The 22,391-nt window shown below is 35.0% G+C and overlaps 1 protein-coding gene across 1 annotated transcript in view; it reads right to left on the bottom strand.

Moving 5' to 3' along the window:
• The window catches only part of Rimklb (ribosomal modification protein rimK like family member B), a 33,784-nt gene extending 11,610 nt beyond the window's left edge, over positions 1-22,174 (bottom strand). The window contains exon 1 of the mRNA XM_027950562.2: positions 22,000-22,174. Within this exon, the coding sequence (XP_027806363.1) occupies positions 22,000-22,174 (175 nt within the window). The remainder of the gene's footprint in view (positions 1-21,999) is intronic.
• Between the last annotated feature and the right edge of the window lie 217 nt (positions 22,175-22,391).

The following is a 22,391-nucleotide window of genomic DNA, read 5'->3' as shown; positions in this document are numbered from 1 at the left end:
TTCAAAGCCAGCCTCAGCAACTTAGCAAGGATGTAAGCAACTCAGTGAGACCCTGTCTCAATACAAAAAAGGGCTGGGGATGTGGCTCAGTGGTTAAGGGCCCCTGAGTTTAATAATTGGTACCAAAAAAAAAAAAGTGGGGGAGGGGGCTTAAAAAAGAATTTCACTTGTTACCACCTGAGGAGACTATTATATAACTATGAACTGTTAATGTGAGAAAACTACAATTTTCCTGTAAGGGTAAAAGAAATTGAAGTTAAACCGTAAAAGTTAAAGGTAAAAGACCGGGTATTGTAAAGTTTCTAAGCTGCGAGGTCCGAGTTAAAATGTAAAGGATTAGGTATTGTTAGGTTTCTATGCTACCTGCAAAACCTGAAATTCCTGTAGCTGTTAAGACAATGCTTAGAACCGCCCAGTAAATATTCCCCCTGACTGCTTGGTTGTTTAATAATTCAGGGCTGTGTGATCTCGCACGTAGGCCTTGCAGGGCCTAAACCAATCAGTTTGAATGTGTACCCCGTTTAGAACTGACCTATCACTCCCGCCTGACCTGTTCCCGCCGATGAATGAACTAATCATGTTTAGGAATTGTTGTTTGATTTTCCCGCGGTGTATAATGATTTGTTAAAGGAGACTGTGATGTATGTAAAATCCCCGCCCTCCCCCAAAAAAGTGTACTTAAGCAGTGCTCAGCCCCTGCTCGCTGGTTCAATAAATCCCCTTCTGCCAATTGCATGAGTGGTCACTTGGTGGTCTCTTTCTCCGACGCTTCGCCGGACCCTTACAATCCTACCATTTTTGAAGAACATTATCAATATGGAATTACCTTTAAATACAAATGCCAACTAATAAATCAATAATAGTGGCACAAACTTTCATTTTGTATTTCTGGGTCTTATATATAAGAAGTACACACCATTACCTATGAAGTAAATTTTGCCCAAAATGTGCAACTTAGATATAATCATACAAATATATAGAAAATGTCATGAGGCAGATATCAAAAAGAAATGATCAGATAAATCTAGAATGTGATAAAACTCTTCTGATCACCTTTAAACAATATGATTCCAGAAATAAAGATGGCGAGGTTGTTCTACATTTAAGGCTATATAGACATTACATTCAAATGAATTCATTAATGTTACCAGAGCCAATCTGAAAAGACTAACTTAAAAAGATATGTTGAGTTCAACTAAGAAATCTGACTCTAGAGCCTACATATATTAGACTACTATATATATTATATATATAATATATATATTAAACAGTCAATTTTCTTAGGTATGCTAATAATATATAGGATTATGTGTTGATGCCCTTATTTTCTGGATACATTAAAGTATTTAGGGGTAAAATGAAAATGAGATGCTATTTAATCTGAAATGTTAGCTCCTTTAAAAACTGTATTATGCATATGGATGTATACCTATTATGAGAGACAGAGAGAGAGAGATGGAAGAAGGTTTTAATAAAAAGCTGGGTTGAAGGAAAAGAAATCAAGACATCATATCAAATTCCTGAGTATTCTACAAAGAAAACTGATGCTGGATCATTCACATTTCAAAATTTCTTGTATTTGATACAGTTTTTCTACTTTATTTTTTTTAAATGGTTTCTTTTCTTCTATCTCACCAACACCAAAAGCTCTATCTATTTTCCCCCACAGCTCCATTTCTCTTGCCATTTACATATCAAGTGTCATGACAATGACAAAAATGGTATTTACCACACTAAATTAAAAAAGAAAAAGAAAAAAGAGCCTTAGGGAGGTGGCTCATGCCTGTAATCCCAGCAGCTTGGGAGGTGGAGGCAGGAGAATCTTAAAAGTTCAAAGCTAGCCTCAGCAACTTAGTGAAGCCCTAAGCAACTCAGTGAGACCCTGTCTGAATAAAATATAAAAAGGGCTGGGGATTTGGCTCAGTGATTGAGTGCCCCCTGAGTTCAATCCCCGGTACCCATACCCACCCTCCAAAAATAGTTATAAAAAGAAAAAAGATCAGATAATTCTAAACATTTTAAGGTATTCAGGGCATTATGAATCTCTTTTTAAATTAATCTATTCGAGTATTAACTAATAAAAGATTTCAGCAAATAAATACAGGTCATATAGTAATACAGAACTAATACATAACATAAACGTTAATTTATCTTCATGTACATCTAACATATCAGAGATGTCCCCTTGTGCTTTTTAAAAAAATTTTATTTGTTCTTTTTATTTATATCTAACAGGAGAATGTATTTTGACATCTTTATGCTTTTTTTTAATCACTGGTTTGTGCCCCTACTTCAATCCAATCAGGTTCCAAATTAATTTGAAAAGAAAACATAATTATCTAAATTTTAAAAAGAACAGACCAACTGGTAATATGAAAATGGTACCAAGAATTAGGTAACTCAATAGTGACACAAAGCATTAACTCATATTAATTTTCCAGCATCAATAACAAGTATAAGAATATGCTTATAATGTAAGAATGTGACTTTCATATCTGCTTAGAGGCTTCCTAACAAGATATGTTTGTTTCCTAAAATAATTTCCCTCTTTAACACCTCAGCAATACTTCTTCTCCCCTCCAATATCTTAATATGCCCCAGGCAGGTACAAAATTTTTATCTTTGAAGGTATGGTCTCTTGGAAATGATGTGAAACCAACAAAATTCCTTACCCAGATCCCTTGTCAAGGGAACAGAAACAAAAAGACTATTCACTCCTCATTATCACTGAGCACTGCTGCATTGTAGCCAAGAGTGATGGTTTAAAGTGAGAAGAGATAAGAGAAAGGGGAAAACAAAAAGCAGGCAAAGAAGCAATCAGATTAAGGATGCTGTTTTTTTCAAAGTACCATTTAAAATAGATGGGCTCAGTGGTGCACTTCTGTAATCCCAGTGACTCTGAAGTCACTGAAGCTGATGATTGCAAATCTGAGGCAAACCTCAGCAAATCATTGAGGATTTAAGCAACTTAGTGAGACCGTGTCTCAAAATAAAGCAGCTACCCTCCCCACCATCCCCAGTACAAAATAATAATAGTAGTAATAATAATAATAATAAGGGCTGGGGATGTGGCTCAAGCGGTAGCGCACTCGCCTGGCATGCGTGCAGCCCGGGTTCGATCCTCAGCACCACATACAAACAAAGATGTTGTGTCCACCGAAAACTGAAAAATAAATATTTAAAAAAAATAATAATAATAAAGAAAAAGGGTCTGTGGTCAACATAACCAACTGTATCCTAATAGTTGGCAAAGGGGGTAAGACACATTAAATAGAATTGTAATGCTAAAATAATGTGATTCAATCCATCGTTAAATTTTGTGAATGCTTACATTCAAGCCCTGCAATTCAATTTTCTCTTCAGCTTTTCTACACCTAGACAGTGAAATAAAAATCACTCAGGAAACGGAAAATGTAATGAAACTGATTAACCAAAAAGATAAACCTTAGGGATTCAATCAGTGTTTTATTCACTCAAATAGATTTGCTGAGTACGTGCTTTATTCGGGTACCGAATCTTGGGGTTAAGGTCCGACCTCTACCTAGGAAGTTTTAAGGGCATCAGCAGACGGAAAATACACATAGAGTACTTAATAGATGATTAGCGCATAGTAAGTTCTTTATAATAGTTATTAAGTACTCTTAGCTCACATAGTGGGTTGATATATGTTGATGGCCTGTTAGCTATCACTACTACTATAACTAGAAAACTTGTTTCTTTATGGCTTTTGCCCTCTAGCCTTAAACTTATCTGGCTTATTTCATTTTTAATGCATAAAAGATACAATAGTAAAAACGAGACTTCTACTTCACTTAGAATGAAATCTTACTAATATGGTTTGGATTTTAAGTTAAAAATACTATATCCAGGGATAGGGATGGAGCTAAATGACAGAGCTTCTGCCTAGCACACATGAGGCCCTGGGTTCAATCTCCAGCAGTAGAGAAGGTTGGGAGGGGCCAGATCCTTTAAAATACTCTATCCAATACTCAGAGAGGGAGTGTGGCCAAAGTCACAAATTCCTTAGAGGTCAGCCTGCGCAATTTATTGAGACTCTAAAGTCTCAAAAAAGCAAGGAGTTGTGGATAGAGCTCACTGGTAGTAGGTCCCTGGGTACCACTCCACTCCAAATACAGTACCAAATGTGCCTCACTCTTCGCTCTCCACCCTCCAAGAGTACTGGGTGTATCATCAGAGCCAGGGTGTACTCATTGAACTCACTGGGAGAAAGATACTTAAATTAAGGTGCTCTCATAGGTTGAAGTGCACCTAAAGCCAATGTGCATTCCCAAAACCCATCCCTACTCCAGACAGACAAGAAAACTAGCTCCATTTTTGTTTATTTCTGGTCCCCCACACCACCCCAGTGACCCAGCTTGACTTTCCAGAGCTCCATCACTCTTCCCAGGTTGGGGCCCCAATAAAGGATTTGTCTTTTCATTCATTTAAAAGTAAACAAGAAAACTACATCTAAACTAATAATTGCATTTTATTGTATTTTCTTCTCTCATAAAATAACATTCTATGTAGAAACAATAAAGAAAAGCTATATAGAAGACAAGTAAACAAGTGTTTAAATCACTGATAATAAAACCAGCCTTAAAAATTTACTTCTTTCTTCTAGCAACAAACTACTCTAGGAGAGGAAAGGATACGAAGCTTTTTAATGCAATGAAGAAAAATCTGCCTCTGCCCAATTTTGAAAAGAAATAAATTCTTTTTAAAAGTGGCTCCTAGTTAAAATCAAATGTTTTCATTAGTCTATTTTTTTTCAGTCAAGAATAGTTTAAACTTCATTACCTAAAGCTTTCAAATACAGCCATAAACAGAAACACATGGACTAATGAACAATAAATAAGGGGAAATATAAAACTTTGAATACTGAACTTTTTGAAGAAAACTGTTTAGAAAATATAATATTAAGGTTACCCTCCCACATTGCATTTAAACCTCAAATACTCAGGAATAATAATGAAGGAAGAGCAAAGGCAAAAAACAAGAAACAGGTAGGTAATATTGCAATATCTTCTCTGGCATGTAAACAATGGCTCCACCATTCAACTCCAATCTCTGCCCTTATTAACAGGTTAATAAATAGTTAGGACAATCAGACCTAACTACATAATTGTAAAGCCCAAGCTCTTTTTACAATGTCATACAACTTCCCCCTAAAATCCCTAGCTGTGCTAATTATCTAAGCAGCATATAATAGCTGGGAGACTCCTTATAGCAAGAATATTTTCTAACAACGGTACCTGCAGTCAAGAATTTAAAGATCTGAACTCCTCATTCATGCTCTGCTTTCTCTCTAATGTTATTTAGAAGCCCATTCTAGCCTCTTAACTCCAAATTCTTCACAATCTTTCAAAGTATTCTTTGTCAATAGCTACCAAGTTCCCCTGATCCTTGCCCTCAACAAGTCGAAGTGAATAAAGATAATTTTCCAATTATCAGTTTCACTTCAAGTAACATGAGTTTTCAAATTCTCATACTGAAATAAGAAAAGTGATCCTTACTGCTTTTTGCCCTACCTACACCAGGTAAACAATATTCTAAAGGTCTACTGTCTGTGATCTGTTCTCTAACATGGGAGGCTGAGACAGGATGATTTCAAGTTCAAGGCCAGCCTTAGCAACTTAGCAATATCCTGTCTCAAAAGAAAATATAAAAAGGCCGGAGATATAGACCAGTAGTAAAGTGCCTCTGGGTTAAATCCCTAGCACTCCCCACCCCACCCCCACCCCCCCCAAAAAGGAAAACCAGGCTTAGAAAAAAAAGACAATTTTTGGAATCTAGGAAACAACCTAGAGTCTCATCAAGGTATTGTACCAAAATGATTAAATTCCATTTTCCTCCTGTTCTTGAGTCAAACTGCTCATATTCAAAGGGTAAGAGACATAATGACAAACTCTGATGGCTCAGTTTGGTTATAAAAGCAGAGGACCTTGAATAACTACACAATCAACACTGTACAATAATGGAAATGGGAATTTCTCAAAAAGAAAAGTGCATTTGCTATTAGTAAAGCAAAAAAAAATGGGAAAAGAGGGGTTGATCAAAGAAGCACTGTTCATTGGAGGAATGACGAAGAAATATTATATCAGAGGCCCAAAACTGAACAAATAATTTTATGCATATGAGTGTACTAATTCTCATATATCTATAACATTTTATGGGATTATTCTTATAACAATGCCTTCAGTACAGGGACAAGAGATACTACATGTCTTGTTACATTTCATCACTATCTCATCCCACATCATTACTAAGGGAACTACTTTGACATGATGCATAAGGACTTGCTTATTTTACAAGAATATAACATTTACTTCAATTTGTATAGTAACTTTTATTCATACAGCTAGACCCAATGTTTAATATTCAATACCACATTAAAAAAAAAAAAAAAAAAAAACACAACTACCACCATTTCCAAGAGCCATCTGATCCCAAAAATCTGAAAGAATTTAAACATCAGGGTCACAAAATACCAAATACCAACATTTTCCTGAACTACTTTGGAAAAGGACAGACAATCACTCTGAAACAGGCATGGTCACTTAGTCCTGGTAGAGAAGATAAGGTTTCATTCCAGTACCTCACCCAAGAACTAATAACTAAAAGGCAGACTGATTTAGTATGCAGACTATAATCAAATCTCCCTGGTACTCTGCTAACAGAAGGAGCTTAAAAAAAAAAAAAAGACCTAAGTACCTAAAAAAGAAGACATTACTTCCTGATAATTTAAGATATAAAAGCTTTCTCCTTTAAATATGTTTTTAGCATTTCAGAAAAGAGAAAATGTATATGTCTAACACCATACCTTGTATATAATAGGTAATCTCAAACCATTTCTTCTCAAATAACTCAGAAAACTTCCAATTAGATTTAAGGAATATGTTTAATTAGTGATAACTGAGTTCTCAATAACAATAATCTCAAATAGCTAATAAATAACTGAATCAATACCACATGGAAAATCTAATGACTTTAAATTAGGGAAGAAAGCATAATATATTCCTGTTAAAAATACATAATTTGAAATGAAAACTAAAACATTAAAATAAGAGAATATATATAAAAGCAAAATGGAATCTTCTCGCAAAACAATTTAAGAGAGAGAGAGAGAGAGAGAGACTCTCGTTTCCAGACTCAATGGCATTGCAGTTTTAAAATGAGAAAAGGAGATTGTAAACTGTTATAGATATGACAAGAATTTTGGAAAGTATAAAGCTGAGTTGTTCTCTTTCCTCAAAGAAGATCAACAGTCCATAAAAAGGTTGATGGCTCAAGTATAAAATCACAGTCACACTGGGCATGGTGGCACACACCTGTAATTTCAACAGCTTGGAAGGCTGAGGCAGGAGAATAATGAGTTCAAAAACAGCCTCAGCAACTTAGCAAGGACCTAAGCAACTTAGGGAAACCCCCCTCCAAAAAAAAAAAAAAAAAAAGTTGGGGACATGGTTTAGTGATTAAGCACCCCTGGGTTGTTCAATCCCTAGTACCAAAAAAAAAAAAAAAAAACACAATAACAGGCTAACTTGTAAATTGACATAATCACTTTTACGTATGATAAATTACATACACAGGTGTTAACATATGCATAAGATTTTAAGACTTAAATAATTAAGCGAGTCTATTATAATCAAGTATAATGTCTTCCCTTTCCATGATCTTTTGCAAATTTCTGAAAGCAATGTGGATTTTGCAGGCTACAGAGTAATAAGAAAATTTTACTTTAAATCAAATCAGGAAATACATGAGAAATAACAAATAATCAGTTCAATCTTTCTATTTATTTTCTCTATTATGGAATACTTCAAACAAAATATTGCAAACAGTGTAATAAATCCAAGTTATTATTACCACTTTCAACTATTATCAGAACACAACCAACCTTGTTTTCACCTATATGCCTAAAACTTCCCCCAACCACAAATAATCTGGGTCTACAAAACAACACATAATTTAGTTCATCCTTGTCTCAACATTTTTTCTCCTTTTCCCAAAAGGTCATGAATCTTTTCTTCAATTATAGTTTAAACTTGCATTATTTATTTCTGCAAAAATTATATTTATACACTGTCCCCCCCCCCCCCCAGATAATGGTAGCATCGTATCCCTTTTCCCAATTTACTAATTTCTCTTAGGAATATCCCATTTTTCTGGGCACAGTGGCACATACATCTGTAATTCCAGTGACTCTAGAGGCTAAGGCAGGAGGATTGCAAGTTTGAGGCAGCCTCTAGCAACTTTGTGAGGCCCTAATCAACTTAGTGAGACCCTGTCTCAAAGTGAAAAATAAAAAGGGCTGGGAATTTAGCTCAGTGGTAAAGTGCCCCTGGGTTCAATTCCCAGAACCAAAACAAACACACAAAGTGATAAATATCTGATGTGACAGATATGCCAGTGACCCTGATTTACTCATAAACATTATATGCATGTATTTAAATGTCACACTGTATCCCATAAATATGTAAAATTTAGTAAAATATAGTAATGACAATTAATATAAAAATACATGAAAAAACAAAAAAGGAGTATCATGTTTTAAGCAGTAGATATTTGGTATGTATCTCAAGAGAAGGACTCTTAAGGAATGTAAACTTTCCTTAAATACAACACAAAACCACAAACTAAAAAGAAAGAATGTGTATATATGAGACTGCGAATTATAAGCTTCTATATACCAAAGGCATTATTAACAGTGAAAATGTAAGCCATACAGTGAAGAATATATTTACAAAAGGATATCCATTGTGACTTGTATCCAGAATATATAATATAAAAACAAAAAGTTAAAAGATCAATAATTTTAAAATGAGCATAAACCTAAAGAACATGAGTCCTTACCGACTTAAATAAAAAGGGTACAATAATTCCATTTAATTAATGTAGGAGAAAAGAGAAAAAATAGCATTAGAATACTGCAGCAGGAAGTATGATGCCACGCACCTGTGATGCCAGTTACTTGGAATGCTAAAAGCAGGAGTACTGCAAGTTGAAGGCCAGCATGAGCAATATAGAGAAAATCACTTAAAAAAAAAAAAAATACAGCACTACCAATACCAACTGGTAAATGCTAACATTAGTGGACAAAAGTTTAAAGAGAAACAGGATAACTGCCCAGTCTGAAGATATCTTCCCCCTTATCATTTATTAATCATATAGGGAAAAATAGTTAAGCTGACAGACACAAGCTCAACTAAGTGATCAAGATTAACACCAACAGTAATAGGACATAGCAGCATCATGGATGCTCTGATGGGATGTACTGAGAAAGATGTGTCACTCCTGTGGTGTATGTCACTATAATTTGGGACATAGCAAAGCTTTTTTTCAAGAGGCTGAAGTAAACATTTTAGGCTCTGCGGGCCATATAGTCTTGGCTACAATTTTTCAACATTACCAGCATAGCACAAAAGCAACCACAATCAACAGAGAAAAAAGGGTACTGTTATCACTAATAAAATTTTTATAAAAATAGGTGACCATTCTGTTGGGCAGTTTGTCAGTCCCTGTAAGAATACTAACTTTAATCTAACTATGAGAAGCACCAAAAACTGTGGGACAGTCTACAAAATATACCTGCCCAGGTATATATATAAATGCATCATGGTCTTACAAGACAATGAAGGTGAGCAGCCTCAACACAGTAGTGGCATAGGAAGCCTCAGATCTCATTACCCCACAGAGACCACTACTTAACAATATGAGGTCCAAAAGGCCTTTCTAAAAACTCCAGAAACTAGTTAAGAAGTCACACTACTACATTTGCAGTATCCCAGTTCTTGACAAATGCAATGCTAAGAACAGCCGCATTAAAATAGCAAAGAAAATCCTTTGCATTTTATCCACCAAAAGCCTTCTCCAAAGCCAGCACCCAATGTAATCAGGAAAAACTGTTCAGTTTTCTCTGCAAAGAACTATCTACTTTTTTTGTCATGACTGACTTTAAGAGCTGATGGGGAACCAGCATACTTCAGATGGTGGTCAACTGCAGAACCAGAAACCTGTAGTACCAAATACAAACACCAGAGAGAGCAAGAGATTAATAACCTCTCTAACCAGTAAATTACAAAAAATAAGCCGTGAGAAGACACATCTCCTGAAAACATTAGAGATGAGCAATATATCTCACTGGGTTGACTGGTGAAGGCATTTCCCTTACAAAATCACTTTTTAAAGACTAGGAGAGTTAAGGAGTATGGATGTAGCTCATATGTCCTGGGTTTAATCCCCAGAACCACCCCCCAACACACGCACACACAAAGTAGGCATTAGCCACTTTTTTGTTTTTGAGTTAGAAACTTTTCAAAATACCCAAATTCTGGCAGAAAATTATCCAATAAAGAATTCAATGAACTAAGAATACACAGATAACTAAACAATTAGGAAAATGATGAAAAGTGAGAATTATCAATAAAGAGAAATTATGAAAATGACTAAATAGATTCAGAAAGCTTAGTAACACAATTAGTTCACTAGAACAGTTCAGCAAAACACTTAAGCAAAAGATTCAATGAATATAAAGGTGGGTCATATGAAATTACTCAATAAGACAATTTAGGGGGGGAAAATGAAGGATATGAAGAAAGTCTGAGAAACTTATAAGATATCATCAAGTAGACCAACTAAGGGATCATGAAAATTTCAGAAGTGAAGTCAATGGGACAAAGGTGAGTTGCTCACTGCCTTGCTGTTGCTGAGACTGGCTTTGAACTCACAATCCTGTCTCAGTCTCTTAAACTGCTGGGATTACAGGCGTGTGCCACCATGCCCAGCTGTTGATGGATTTTTTTAAGAATGTAGTGAGTACATATAATGGAATACTATTCAGTCTTTAAAAGGGAAATCCTGCCATTTGCAACAATATAGATAAACCTGGAAAACACTATGCTTAACAAAATAAGTCAAGCACAAAAAATAAAAAATACTGCATCATCTTACTTACATATGTATAATGTCAAACTTACAAAAATAGAATAGAATGGTGATTGCCAGGGGTTGGTACATGGTGATGCTGGTCTAAGAGGTGCCCAGGGTACAGAACTTCAGTTTTCAAAGATAAGTTCTGAGTATGGCAGTGACTTTTTAGATACAAGGTCAAAGGCAAAAAATTATGAAATAATGAATAACTTGAACTTCATTAAAATTAAAAACTCTGTTCTCTTAAGATAATATTAAAAGAATGGAAGAAAAATCATACACTGGGAAGAAATATCCTCCAAAGACACAACCTGACTAATCCTGAGAACATATCAGACATGCCCAAACTGAAACATATTGTGCAGAAAAGCTCACCTACACTCTGCCAAGAGTCAATATCAAAAGATAAAGAAAGGTAAAGAAACAATTCAAGATTAAAGAAAACTAATGATACACGATGAATGCCATGAGTGATCCTGAAGAGACCCAGAAGCAGGATGTGGTGGTGCATACCTGTAGTTCCACCTATCTGGGAGAATGAAGCAGAAAAATGGCTTGAAGTCAAGCATGGCAGCACACGCCTATAATCCCAGCCGCTCAGGAGGATGAGGCAGGAGGATCATGAGTTAAGCCTGCCTCAACAATTTAGAGAAGGCCTAAGCAACTCAGTGAGACCCTGTTCCTAAATAAAAAATAAAAATAAATTAAAAAGACTGGAGACATGGCTCAGTGGTTAAGCGCCCCTGGGGGTTCAATCCCTGGTCCCCCTAACCCCAACAACAATCACAAAAAAAGACGGCTTAAGTCTAGCCGTTTGAGAACAGCCTGGGCATCATAGTGAATCTTTGTCTCCAAAAAAATCTAATAAAATTCCTGAATATTGCTAAGCTTTATACTTATTCTTAGGAAGTACACACTTATGAATTTTTTGTACCTCATTCTAAATAGTACAGAAAAAAAGTACATGGGGGGAAACAAATGTAGCAAAATGTTAACAATTGGTGAAAACTGAGTAAACAGTAAACAGGAGTTCTTGTATTATTTTTGCAACATTTCTATAAATTTGAAACTATTTCAAAATAAAAAAGTTTTAAAAGAAGTACAAGGCTAGTAGACCAATTTTAGCTTACTGAAAGGAGAAGTTATTCAAGACTAAATAGCACCTTAAAAGAAAAAAAATCACTTATCAAGCAAACCCAAATCTTGTGGCATCTTAAAATTAGGGTTACCCTTAAACATAAAATAAAAACAATGGTTTTTCAACTATAAAGACAGGAAAACACTGCCATCTGAGGAAATTTTTTCACTGTAACAAAATTGGCTCACCAGCTTCATAGAAGACATTAATAATATAGATAATAAAATTCTGAAATAAGGACTCCTCCCCCAAACCACTCTTTAATCAAAAGCAAGCAAAAAAGTTTTTTTAAAAAATGTGTTTTCAGTGCTGGAGACTGAACCCAAGGTCTCATATATGTTGGGTAAGTGTTCTACCACTGAGCTACATTCTCAGCTCAATAAAATAAATTTTAAATTTTTAACCAAAGGTTAATTGTATATCTCATCTACTCAGCAGTATTCCACATTTAATTAAATATTAATCCCTTGCTATTTACACTTTTGAAATTTTCAGCCTCAAAGAAATGATAAATGTTTGAAGTGATAGATGTCAATTATTCTGAGCTGGTTAATACATACTATATGTGCACTGAACATTACTGTACTCATAAAGATATGCTATTAAGTCAATTTTTAAAATTTTTCAATTTCACCCTGTTTTACAGAAGCAGATCTAATAGGCCATAAACTCCAAAATTTATCATTATCAGATATTCTGAAGCTCTATGACCTAGGAAAACATTTTTTAAAATTTGATCTACAAATTTCCTACACCAAAACAATTAGGATAATTTTTTTCTTACTGTCGTTGAATATAGTTTAAGGAATACAGTCCAGAGTATGACAATGCAGCAAAACTACCTCATCCTGTTTGTCCCCTGAAGTGAATTTCTGGTCCTTAATGTATTCTGTGCTTAGCTGAGATGAAGCCTCATGAAAGAACTCCAAAGAACTCCAAAGGCTAATTGAAACAGAAAAGGTGGAACTCAGTTTCCCTCCTCATATTTATTACCTTCCCATTGGAAAATAAAATGCTTTTATTTTACATAAGTAAATACATCTATTTTTATTAAAATCTGCAATTTAATAAATTTAACTCCTTCTTAGTATTAACGTGTTTAGCTAGTTTATACAACAAACTTTGAGAAGCTAAATGATACTAAGGGCAAGTAAAATATGACAACGCCTAAATCAAATGGCCACCTATAAAACTGATTTCTTGGAGGGGCTTGGGGGTACTAAGGATTGAACTCAGGGGCACTCGACTACTGAGCCACATCCTCAGCCCTATTTTGTATTTAAAGAGAGGGTCTCACTGAATTGCTTAATGCTTCACCATTGCTGAGGCTGGCTTTGAATTCATCCTGCATCAGCCTCCCGAGCCGTTGGAATTACAGGCGTGCGCTACCGCACCCAGCTCTACAAAATTGATTAATTTTAAAGCCACAATTAATACTATTAAAAGGAATTCAAAGTGTTGGGCATAGTGGTGCACACCTGTAATCCCAGCAACTCAAAGAGTTAGAGGCAAGAAGAGCCCAAGTTTTGAGGCCAGCCTCAGAAACTTATTAGCAAGGCCCTAAATAACTTAGCAAGACTCTGTCTCAAGATAAAAAATAAAAAGGGCTTGGGGATGTGGCTTAGTGCATAGGCACCCCTGGGTTCAATCCCCAATACTAAAAAATAAATCAATATATAATCTCTCTCTCTCTCTCTCTCTCTCTCTCTATATATATATATATATATATATATGCACATACATATATACATAAAAGTAACTCGATTCATTCCAAATACAGCTGGATTCATTTTGAGATCAATAATATGTAATTTAATGAAACAGTATGTCTTATGAAATAGATATATGTACATTTCTATAAAATTTAATTGAGGTGAGGGTAATAGCCCTTATTTCTTGTTCATAAGAAAATAAACTACAATTGGGGATACAGCATAGTGGTAGAGTGCTTGCTTAGCACATGCAAGGCCCTGGGCTCAATTCCAAATACAGCCAAAAAAAAGAAAAAAGAAAAAACTTATACAATCTTTCCAATAATCAATTTGCAAACACCCCTCAACCCACCTGCCCCCCAAAAAACCAAAAATATACACTGATTCAATGATTCATAAATCTGCATTATAGAAACACAAATGACCAGCATAAAGATATAAATAAAAATTCCATCATATTACTAACAGTTTCTTTTTAAACAGTAAACAACTTAAATACCTGATGATTAAAGTATAAGTATGAGAAAAACAATACTGAGATTTAGTATATGCCAGGCACCATTTTAAGGACTTGACATTTATCACCTTATTTGAACCTCATAACTATCCTATAACATGGCTTCCATTATACACATGAAGAAAAGCATGCAAAAGTCCAATCTCTTGTCCATGATATACATTTAGTAAGATTTAATCCCCAGCAGTCTGGTTCTAGAGCAAATTTGTTTAACCACTAATCCTATACTGCTATATTATGTCAATATAACACTTTAAAATTATTAAAATTTGTGTTATGGGTCAATATCCTCCAAGAAAAATGGCCCCAAGATAGAGCTAGATTGTAAAGGTAGGCTATAAATAAAAATGCAAAATATTTTTACAATCACATTTAAAATTACAGTTTATAATTACATAAAGATATGTTATGCATAAAAAGACTTGAAGGATACATATAGCCTAAGTTTAATAGTGACTTTCTCAAGATGTGAAAATTATTTTTTTTATTGGCCAAATTATAGTTATATTGTGTGCACATACAAATATGTAACAACAAATCCCACATTCATGTACAACTGTAATGCACTAATAAAAAATATGAAAAAGAAAATTATGTTTTCAGTGCTGGAGATTGGACCCTGAATATAGTACATGCTAGGCTCTACCACTGAGCTATACCCTAGCACAAAATTATGAAAAACTGCTAAACTTCATTGTTATTGTCTATATTTTTCCAATTTTCTAAAACAAATCACTTATTACTTTTGTTAGAAAATTTGCTAGGGCAGTACCAGGATTGCCTAGCCCACCTTTTTAAAAATATTTTGAAGCAGGATTCTCTCTAGGTTACCTAGGGCCTTGATAAATTGATGAGGCTGGTTTTGAATTTGCAATCCTCCTGCTTCAGCCTCCAGAATCACTGGGATTACAAATGTGGACCACCACACCCAGGTGGGAAACAATTTTTTTTTTTTAAATCTGCTTCTCACTAATGAGTCTATATACTGGTATATTTATGAAATCCTGTCATAATTTGTACATACAAAGCTCGATCAGCTCCAAAAGTCTGAGTTCCACAATCAGATTATCAACAACTAGGAAGAAAGGATTGGGAAAACAATTTTAAATGTCTACTCTAAGAAGTTTAATATATGACTTTGTTATCTGTATACATATTACCATCCTGGTTAAGAAACTGATATGATGAAAGGTTAAATAATTTGTCCTAAGTCTTACAACTAGTAAAGCTAGAATTTAAATATACTTTGTTTGCTTCAACAAAGTCTCAGTTGTAGGACGCCAGAAGGAAAAAAGCTGAAAATAACCTTTGACCAATTAATTTACTAAGAAAAAATAAATAAACTAATTAAGAATGAATAGCTCATCATAAATTGGTTAATGGTATAGAACTAGGAAAACTGGAAAATTCACTGAACTAGGATTTGTTTAAATGGGATTTTATTCCACAAAATTGGGCAAGTAACAATCTTTCATACTGTTTTGTTCTCTTTAAATTAGAGGATCTGAGCTAGGTAACTGTGTCATGTGCCTATAATCCCAGCACCTCAGAAGAATGAAGAAGGAAGACCAGAAGTCCAAAGCCAGCCTCAGCAATTTAGCGAGGCAAATTAGAAAGATCCTATCTCAAAATTTAAAAATAAAATAAAAAGGGCTTGGGATGTGGCTCCATGGTTAAGTGACCCTAGATTCAATCCTTGGTACCTAAATAAATAAATAAAATTAGAGAAGCATGACTCAGTGGTAGAGTGCCTGCCCAGTATGTGTGAATACCTGCTCAGCATGTTCCCCAGCATAAAAATAATAATTAAAAATAATTAAATTAAAGGATGAGAGCCAGACATGGTGGCCTATAACACCAGTGATTCAAAAGGCTGAGGCAGGAGGATCTCAAGTTTAAGGACAGCACTGGCAACTTAGAAAGACCCTATCTTATTTAAAACATAAAAGTAAAAAAAGGGGGGATTGGAGATGGATCTCAGTGGTGGAGTGCCCTGGATTCAATCCCCAGAACAAAATACATAAATCAATAATAATTAATATAATTACTATAATTATGACAATTAATTATAACATAACTATATATTATATGTGATACTAGAGGATGAATAGCTTTTCCTAATTCCTATAGTTCCCTTTTGGCTTAATTTTAGGAACTTTTATACTAAAAATATGATCCTCTCACTCGCCTCTACATATATACACCCATAAACATACATCCCCACTCAAATTAAGTCAGATAAAACATGTACTCTTATTTTAAAAGTATCTGAGAGCATACAACCCAAACAAACTACACACAAATTAATGTAGAAAAGTGCTTTTCCTGAAAAACCTTAACTTTTGACAGTAATAAGATTAAATACCTAAATGCTTGCTAAAACCTTCAGCCTGGTTGGAAGTGTAACTCAGTGGCAGAGCACTCGCCTAGTAAGCACAAAAACCTGACTTTGACCTTCAGCACCAAAACAAAAATCCTGCTATATATAACTATAGCTATAAACTATAGCTAGGAAGCCTGACTTATTTTCTGATTCCAAAAGATTTTCTAATCTGCTCCATCTCCAAAAGAAAATATATTCCTTCCCCTATCCATAACAATAATTAACTTTATTCTAAATGCTCCAGAAAAGATCTTGGTCTCCCTTCAATTCCTTCTTTCATCAACAAGTCACCAAAATGAATGAATTCACCAAATGCTGGTGAGAATTAGAGCCAAAATAATTCTCATTTTGCTAACTGGAATGTGAAATGATACAACACTTTTTAAGGCAGTATGGCAGTTTCTTACTAAGCTAAACATATCCTTACCTTATGATCTAGCAATCATGCTTCTTGGCACTTATTTACCTGAAGGAGTCAAAAATTTATGTCCATACAAAACATATTCAAAGATAATTTAAACCAGCTTTATTCATAACTGCCAGAACTTAGAAGCATCCAAGATATCCTCCAATAGGTATATGAGTAAATAAATTGTGGTACATCCAGACAAATGTAACATTATTCAGCACTAAAAAGAAATAAAAAACTATCAAGCCACGAAAATACATGCTAGAGTCTTAAATGGGTATTACTAAGTAAAAGAAGCCAACATGAAAAAGACTAGAGTTTATTACTGCAGCTACAGAATTCTAGGCAAGGAAAACTATGAAAGTCCAAGGTTGTCAAGAGGGAAGAAAAGGACAGAGGATGAATAAGTGGGAGAAAAAGAAAATGATAAATAAGCAGAGCGCATACAGGATTTTTTAGGGCACTGAATTATTCTGTATAAAACTACAACAGATACATGTCATACATTTGTCCAAGCCCACAGAATGTCCAACACAAGAGTGGACCCCAAGGTAAACTAAGGACTTTGGGTAATAATGATGTCAATGTAAGTTTACCAATTTTAAACACATGTACCCCTCTAGTAAGGGCTGTAAATGATAGGAGGAAGCTATGCATGTGTATAGGGATATACAAGAAATCTACTTTCTATGCAATTTGAATGTAAATTTAAAATTGTTCTAAAAATTGATGTTTTTTTATACGAATTCTTTTATTTTTTAGGTATAAATGGACACAACACAATGCCTTTATTTTTATGTGGTGCTGAAGATCTAACCCAGGTCCCACCCGTGCTAGGCATGCTAGGCGAGTGCTCTACCACTGAGCCACAGTCCCAGCCCAGGTTGTTTTTTTTTTTTAAAAAGGCTTAGACTTCCAACTATGCCATTATGAGAAAGTGAACAAATTCTTATCTCAAAACATTCAACTACAAAATTACCTATGTGTGTGTTTAAATTCTACTTCTGGGGCTCAGGAAATTAGCCAAAGACAAATTAATTGAGACACATTTAATAATAACACCCCAAAAAAGGTAGAACTGTGGGTATGAACAATGAAGTCTATGGCTTTTTTGCCTAAGGCTGCTCCCATTTCCTATCTTTACCTTCACAGCTTGGTTGGCAAGGGTAGTTTGACCTGGAAGAAGTAGCTGGGAAAAACAGCACACTTGCTGCCAGAGAGGGTGGTTCTGAGAATGAGGCACAGAGGCTAAAAAACCAAGGCCTCACTGACAATAAAAGAGATGAACAGAGCAAATATATTCTGGTAGCCCAAGGACACAGTTCTACCACAGACCAGTTTGGTCTAACCAAATCTGATTAGCATTATTTTTTTTTCCCCAAATAGGCATATACTGGGGAGAATGTTCCAAATATTTTTAACTGATGAAGCTGGATTCAAAGAAAACCTATTGGAGACCATTGTTTTAAGTACTATGTAGAAAAAGAGAATTCTGTGAAAAAGTTTTCTCATCTATAAAATGGTAATATAACATTCCCTAAAATGACATAATACTTAAATAATGTAAAATAATAGTTTTGAAAAACACCTAGTTATGTAGTTATGTCTGGATACACAAGAGGTATATACCATGCTATAGGGAATAATAATTTCCTGAAGACTTCTTAATGGATGTTAAGATAATCAGAATAGGTGTGGCAGCGCTCGCTTGTAATCCAAGTAGCTTGGGAGGCTGAGGCAGAAGAGGACTGCAGGTTCCAAGCCAGCCAGAGCAATATAGTGAGGCTGTAAGCAACCTAGTGAGACCCTGTCTCAAAATAAATAATAAAAAGGGCTGGGGATGTAGCTAAGTGACTAAGTGCCCCTGGGGGTTCAGTCCCTTGTACAAAAAAAAAAAAAGATAATCAGAGCAGTGTTTAATGAAGATTCGAAAAATAAAGAGGAAAGACCAATGTGAAAAGAGAAAGAGCTAAAGGGCGTTGTAGTCATTAAAATTTGAGGCCAAGACTGTCTGACTCAGAATAAGAAGACAGAATGGTTAAAATTTAGAATGAAAATAAACAAGAAAATTGTGTTAAGACAGGCTCTAAAAGAGTTAAATTTTTAAATGTCATCACAAGTCCAGGTGTATGTGAGAAAAGTGATGTTATAAAGAAGAACGTTGTAGGGGAAAAAGTGAGTTCAGCTTTGACAAACTGGCATAGAAATGCTAGCTGACATAGAAGTGAAAATATATAGCAGGCAAATTGAGAAAAAAATGCAGGAATAATGGTTTTCAACCCTAGATCTTTTTCAACTATTCAAACTAATTTCTACCTGCCAAATCTTGCCTACTTGGCAGACACTAGATTTCTTTTTCTTTTTTTGAAGTTCTGAGATCAAACCAAGAGGCACTTAACCATTGAGCAATATGCCTGGCCCTTTTGTTGTTGTTGTTGCTGCTTATTTATTTATTTATTTATTTATTTATTAGGTACCAAGCATCGAACTCAGGGGCACTTGAACACTGAGCCACATCCCCAGCCCTATTTTGTATTTTGTAATAGGGTCTCACTAAGTTGCTTAGTACCTTGCTTTTGCTGAGGCTGGCTTTTAACTCCATGATCCTCCTGCCTCGGCCTCCTGACCTGCTGGGATTACAGGCATGCGCCATCACACCCTGCCCTTTTTTATTTTGAAAAAGGGTTTTGCTAAGTTGCTTACACTGACCTCAAATTTAGGATCCTCCTGCCCAGCCTCCCAAGTAGCTGGCATTACAAGCTCTGCTACCAGGCCCAGTTGAGACACCAGATTTCTTAAAGAACCCTGGCTCTGGCCATTGTTTTTCTAATCTGTAAAACACAGAAGTACACACCAAAAGCCTGTGGGAGTGGTATTATGTGAACTAATGTTTCATACTGGCATATCTCTTCTCATGCACACTTCAAGAGCATAGCTCCCAACAAAAAGTATCTGAGGTTCTGACTTCAGTTTCAACAATAACTACACATACACTTATACTAAAAGTTATAAGCAAGCTATAATAATTTTACATGAATTTGAATAATTATTAAAGACGACCTCTAGAAAACAGGAACTATGTTTTATTTTGCATACCATACCCTTCAGTAAACTAGTATCTAGGAAGTACTCCAATAATATGCAATGAAAGAGAGTTTGCTCAATGTCTTCTGAATCTGAAAATCTAGGCATATATATTGAAAAAAGAATTGGACTGAAAAATAAAACAATGAACATAATCATCATAAAGTTAGTAACTAGCCAGTACAGCAGTACACACTTTTAATCCTAGTGATTCAGGAGGCTGAGGAAGGAGGATTACAAACTCACGGCCAGGTCTCAAAAATAAAAAGGACTGGAGGTACAGGTTAGCGGTACAACACCCCTGGGTTCAATCCCCAGTATTTAAAAAAAAAAATAAAAAGAAAGAAAAAGTAGTAATTATATCCAAGAGAAAAAGAATACTCACTTAAATGAAATAGCATGGAAACATAACAACAACTGCTCAAAGAATGAAATAAATGTTAAAAGAAGGCTGAGAATAAAGACTGGTCTAAGATGGTCTACTTATTAATTGAATCTGTGGAATTAGACAAGATTCTGCATCTTTTAATCACCCTGTGAATGAAATTATTTTCTAACAGCAAATAAAAGTAAGAATTTAATATACTCTGCATATCTTTAATTCACACAATAATTGTCTCTCCCCCACTGTATTAATGAGGAAATTAAAACCATGGAGCTTCACTATGATTCTAGTCACAAAGCAAGTAAATAATCTACTTTTGTTTGTTTCCTAAGTGATCTAGAATGTGCATATGCTAAATTACAAGTTATAGGCAGGCACAGTGGCACACGCCTGTAATCCCAATGGCTCAGGAGGCTGAGATAGAAGAATTGTGAGTCCAAAGCCAGCTTCAGTAACACTGAGGTGCCAAGCAGCTCAGTGAGACTCTGTCTCTAAATGAAATACAAAATAGGGCTGGGGATGTGGCTCAGTGTTCAAGTGCCCCTGAGTTCAATCCTCGGTACCAAAAAAGGAAGAATACTAAATTACAAGTTATGTTCTGAAAGCCAATAAAAAAATTCCACTTTTCTGATACCATATGAAACTCCCAGACAGAAATACCACTTACGTTAACAAACCGTAACTTTCCAAAGCAAAAATTTAGATTTCTGAAAGTTAGACCTCAAGAATTGCTATGCTCTTCCAGGGTATCTTTCCCTTTTAATTCTAAAACAAATGTGAAATATTACAAATACCAGAAATATTTTTATCATTAACACACATCATTAGTCACATCATTAACACACACTTACCCTTAATAAAACTGTTTTAGTAGTTTAAGCCACACATTATTTTGTAAAGAAAATGAAAATAAGAGTCACTGTACACGGATTAACAAGACCTCTGAAAGATACAAATTCCCTTAGGAGTTCCTTATAAACAAGTATTTAAAACTAGAAGATAGAAATAGAAAGGAATGATGGCACACACCCTGTAGTCCCATCTAATCCAAAAGCTCAGACAGAAAGATGGCAAGCTCTAGGTCTACCTGGATGACTTAAAAAGAACCTGTCTCGAATAAAATTTTTGTAGGAGGGATTGGTAATGTAGTTCAGAGGTAGAGCATTTGCCTAGTATGTGCAAGCCCCTGAGTTCAATCTCCAGCACTGTAAATTAAAAGACAATAAAAATAGAAGAAAACTAGAAAGTCATTTTAAATTTCCTTCCTGTGTTTCCTAAATCCAATTAGGAAACTAGTACTATTTCCATAAAATTTACTAGATTTTATGATCATATGATGCTTAAAAATGCTAAGGCTATTAATGATTCATTTGTCCTAAAACAGAAAGATTCACCCTATTCCAAGCAAAAATTCAAAAGATCAGTCAGGATAGACTTACCCAGGTTTCCTTGCTCAATTGTCAGCACCACCTCATCCATCACCACAGCCCTGAAGTCCAGTTCCTCTTCACCACATTTGGACTTCAAAGCTCGTAAGATCTCTTTTTGGGGATAGTCTTCCCTGATACGACGATCTGTCAAAAACCACAATTTTGCAGCCACAGAGCTACACATCTTGATCTGCTTGTTCTTTCTCTTCTGGATTATTTCTTCTTGAATGTAAACTCTAGATGGAAAAAATATACATACAAATCAAGAAATCAAGTGCAAATCAAGGAATCTACTTGATGTTTGGATTTTATACATGCAAATGCTGAGTATACAAAACTATGCAATAACTATAATATAGTCATTACATAATAGCTAGGAATAAGGTAAAGATACTACGCCT

The sequence above is a fragment of the Marmota flaviventris genome, chromosome 3, assembly GCF_047511675.1.
Source record: "Marmota flaviventris isolate mMarFla1 chromosome 3, mMarFla1.hap1, whole genome shotgun sequence".
Lineage (NCBI taxonomy): Eukaryota > Metazoa > Chordata > Mammalia > Rodentia > Sciuridae > Marmota > Marmota flaviventris.
Note: the sequence above shows the minus strand (reverse complement) of the source record. Positions and strands in the feature narration are given on the sequence as shown.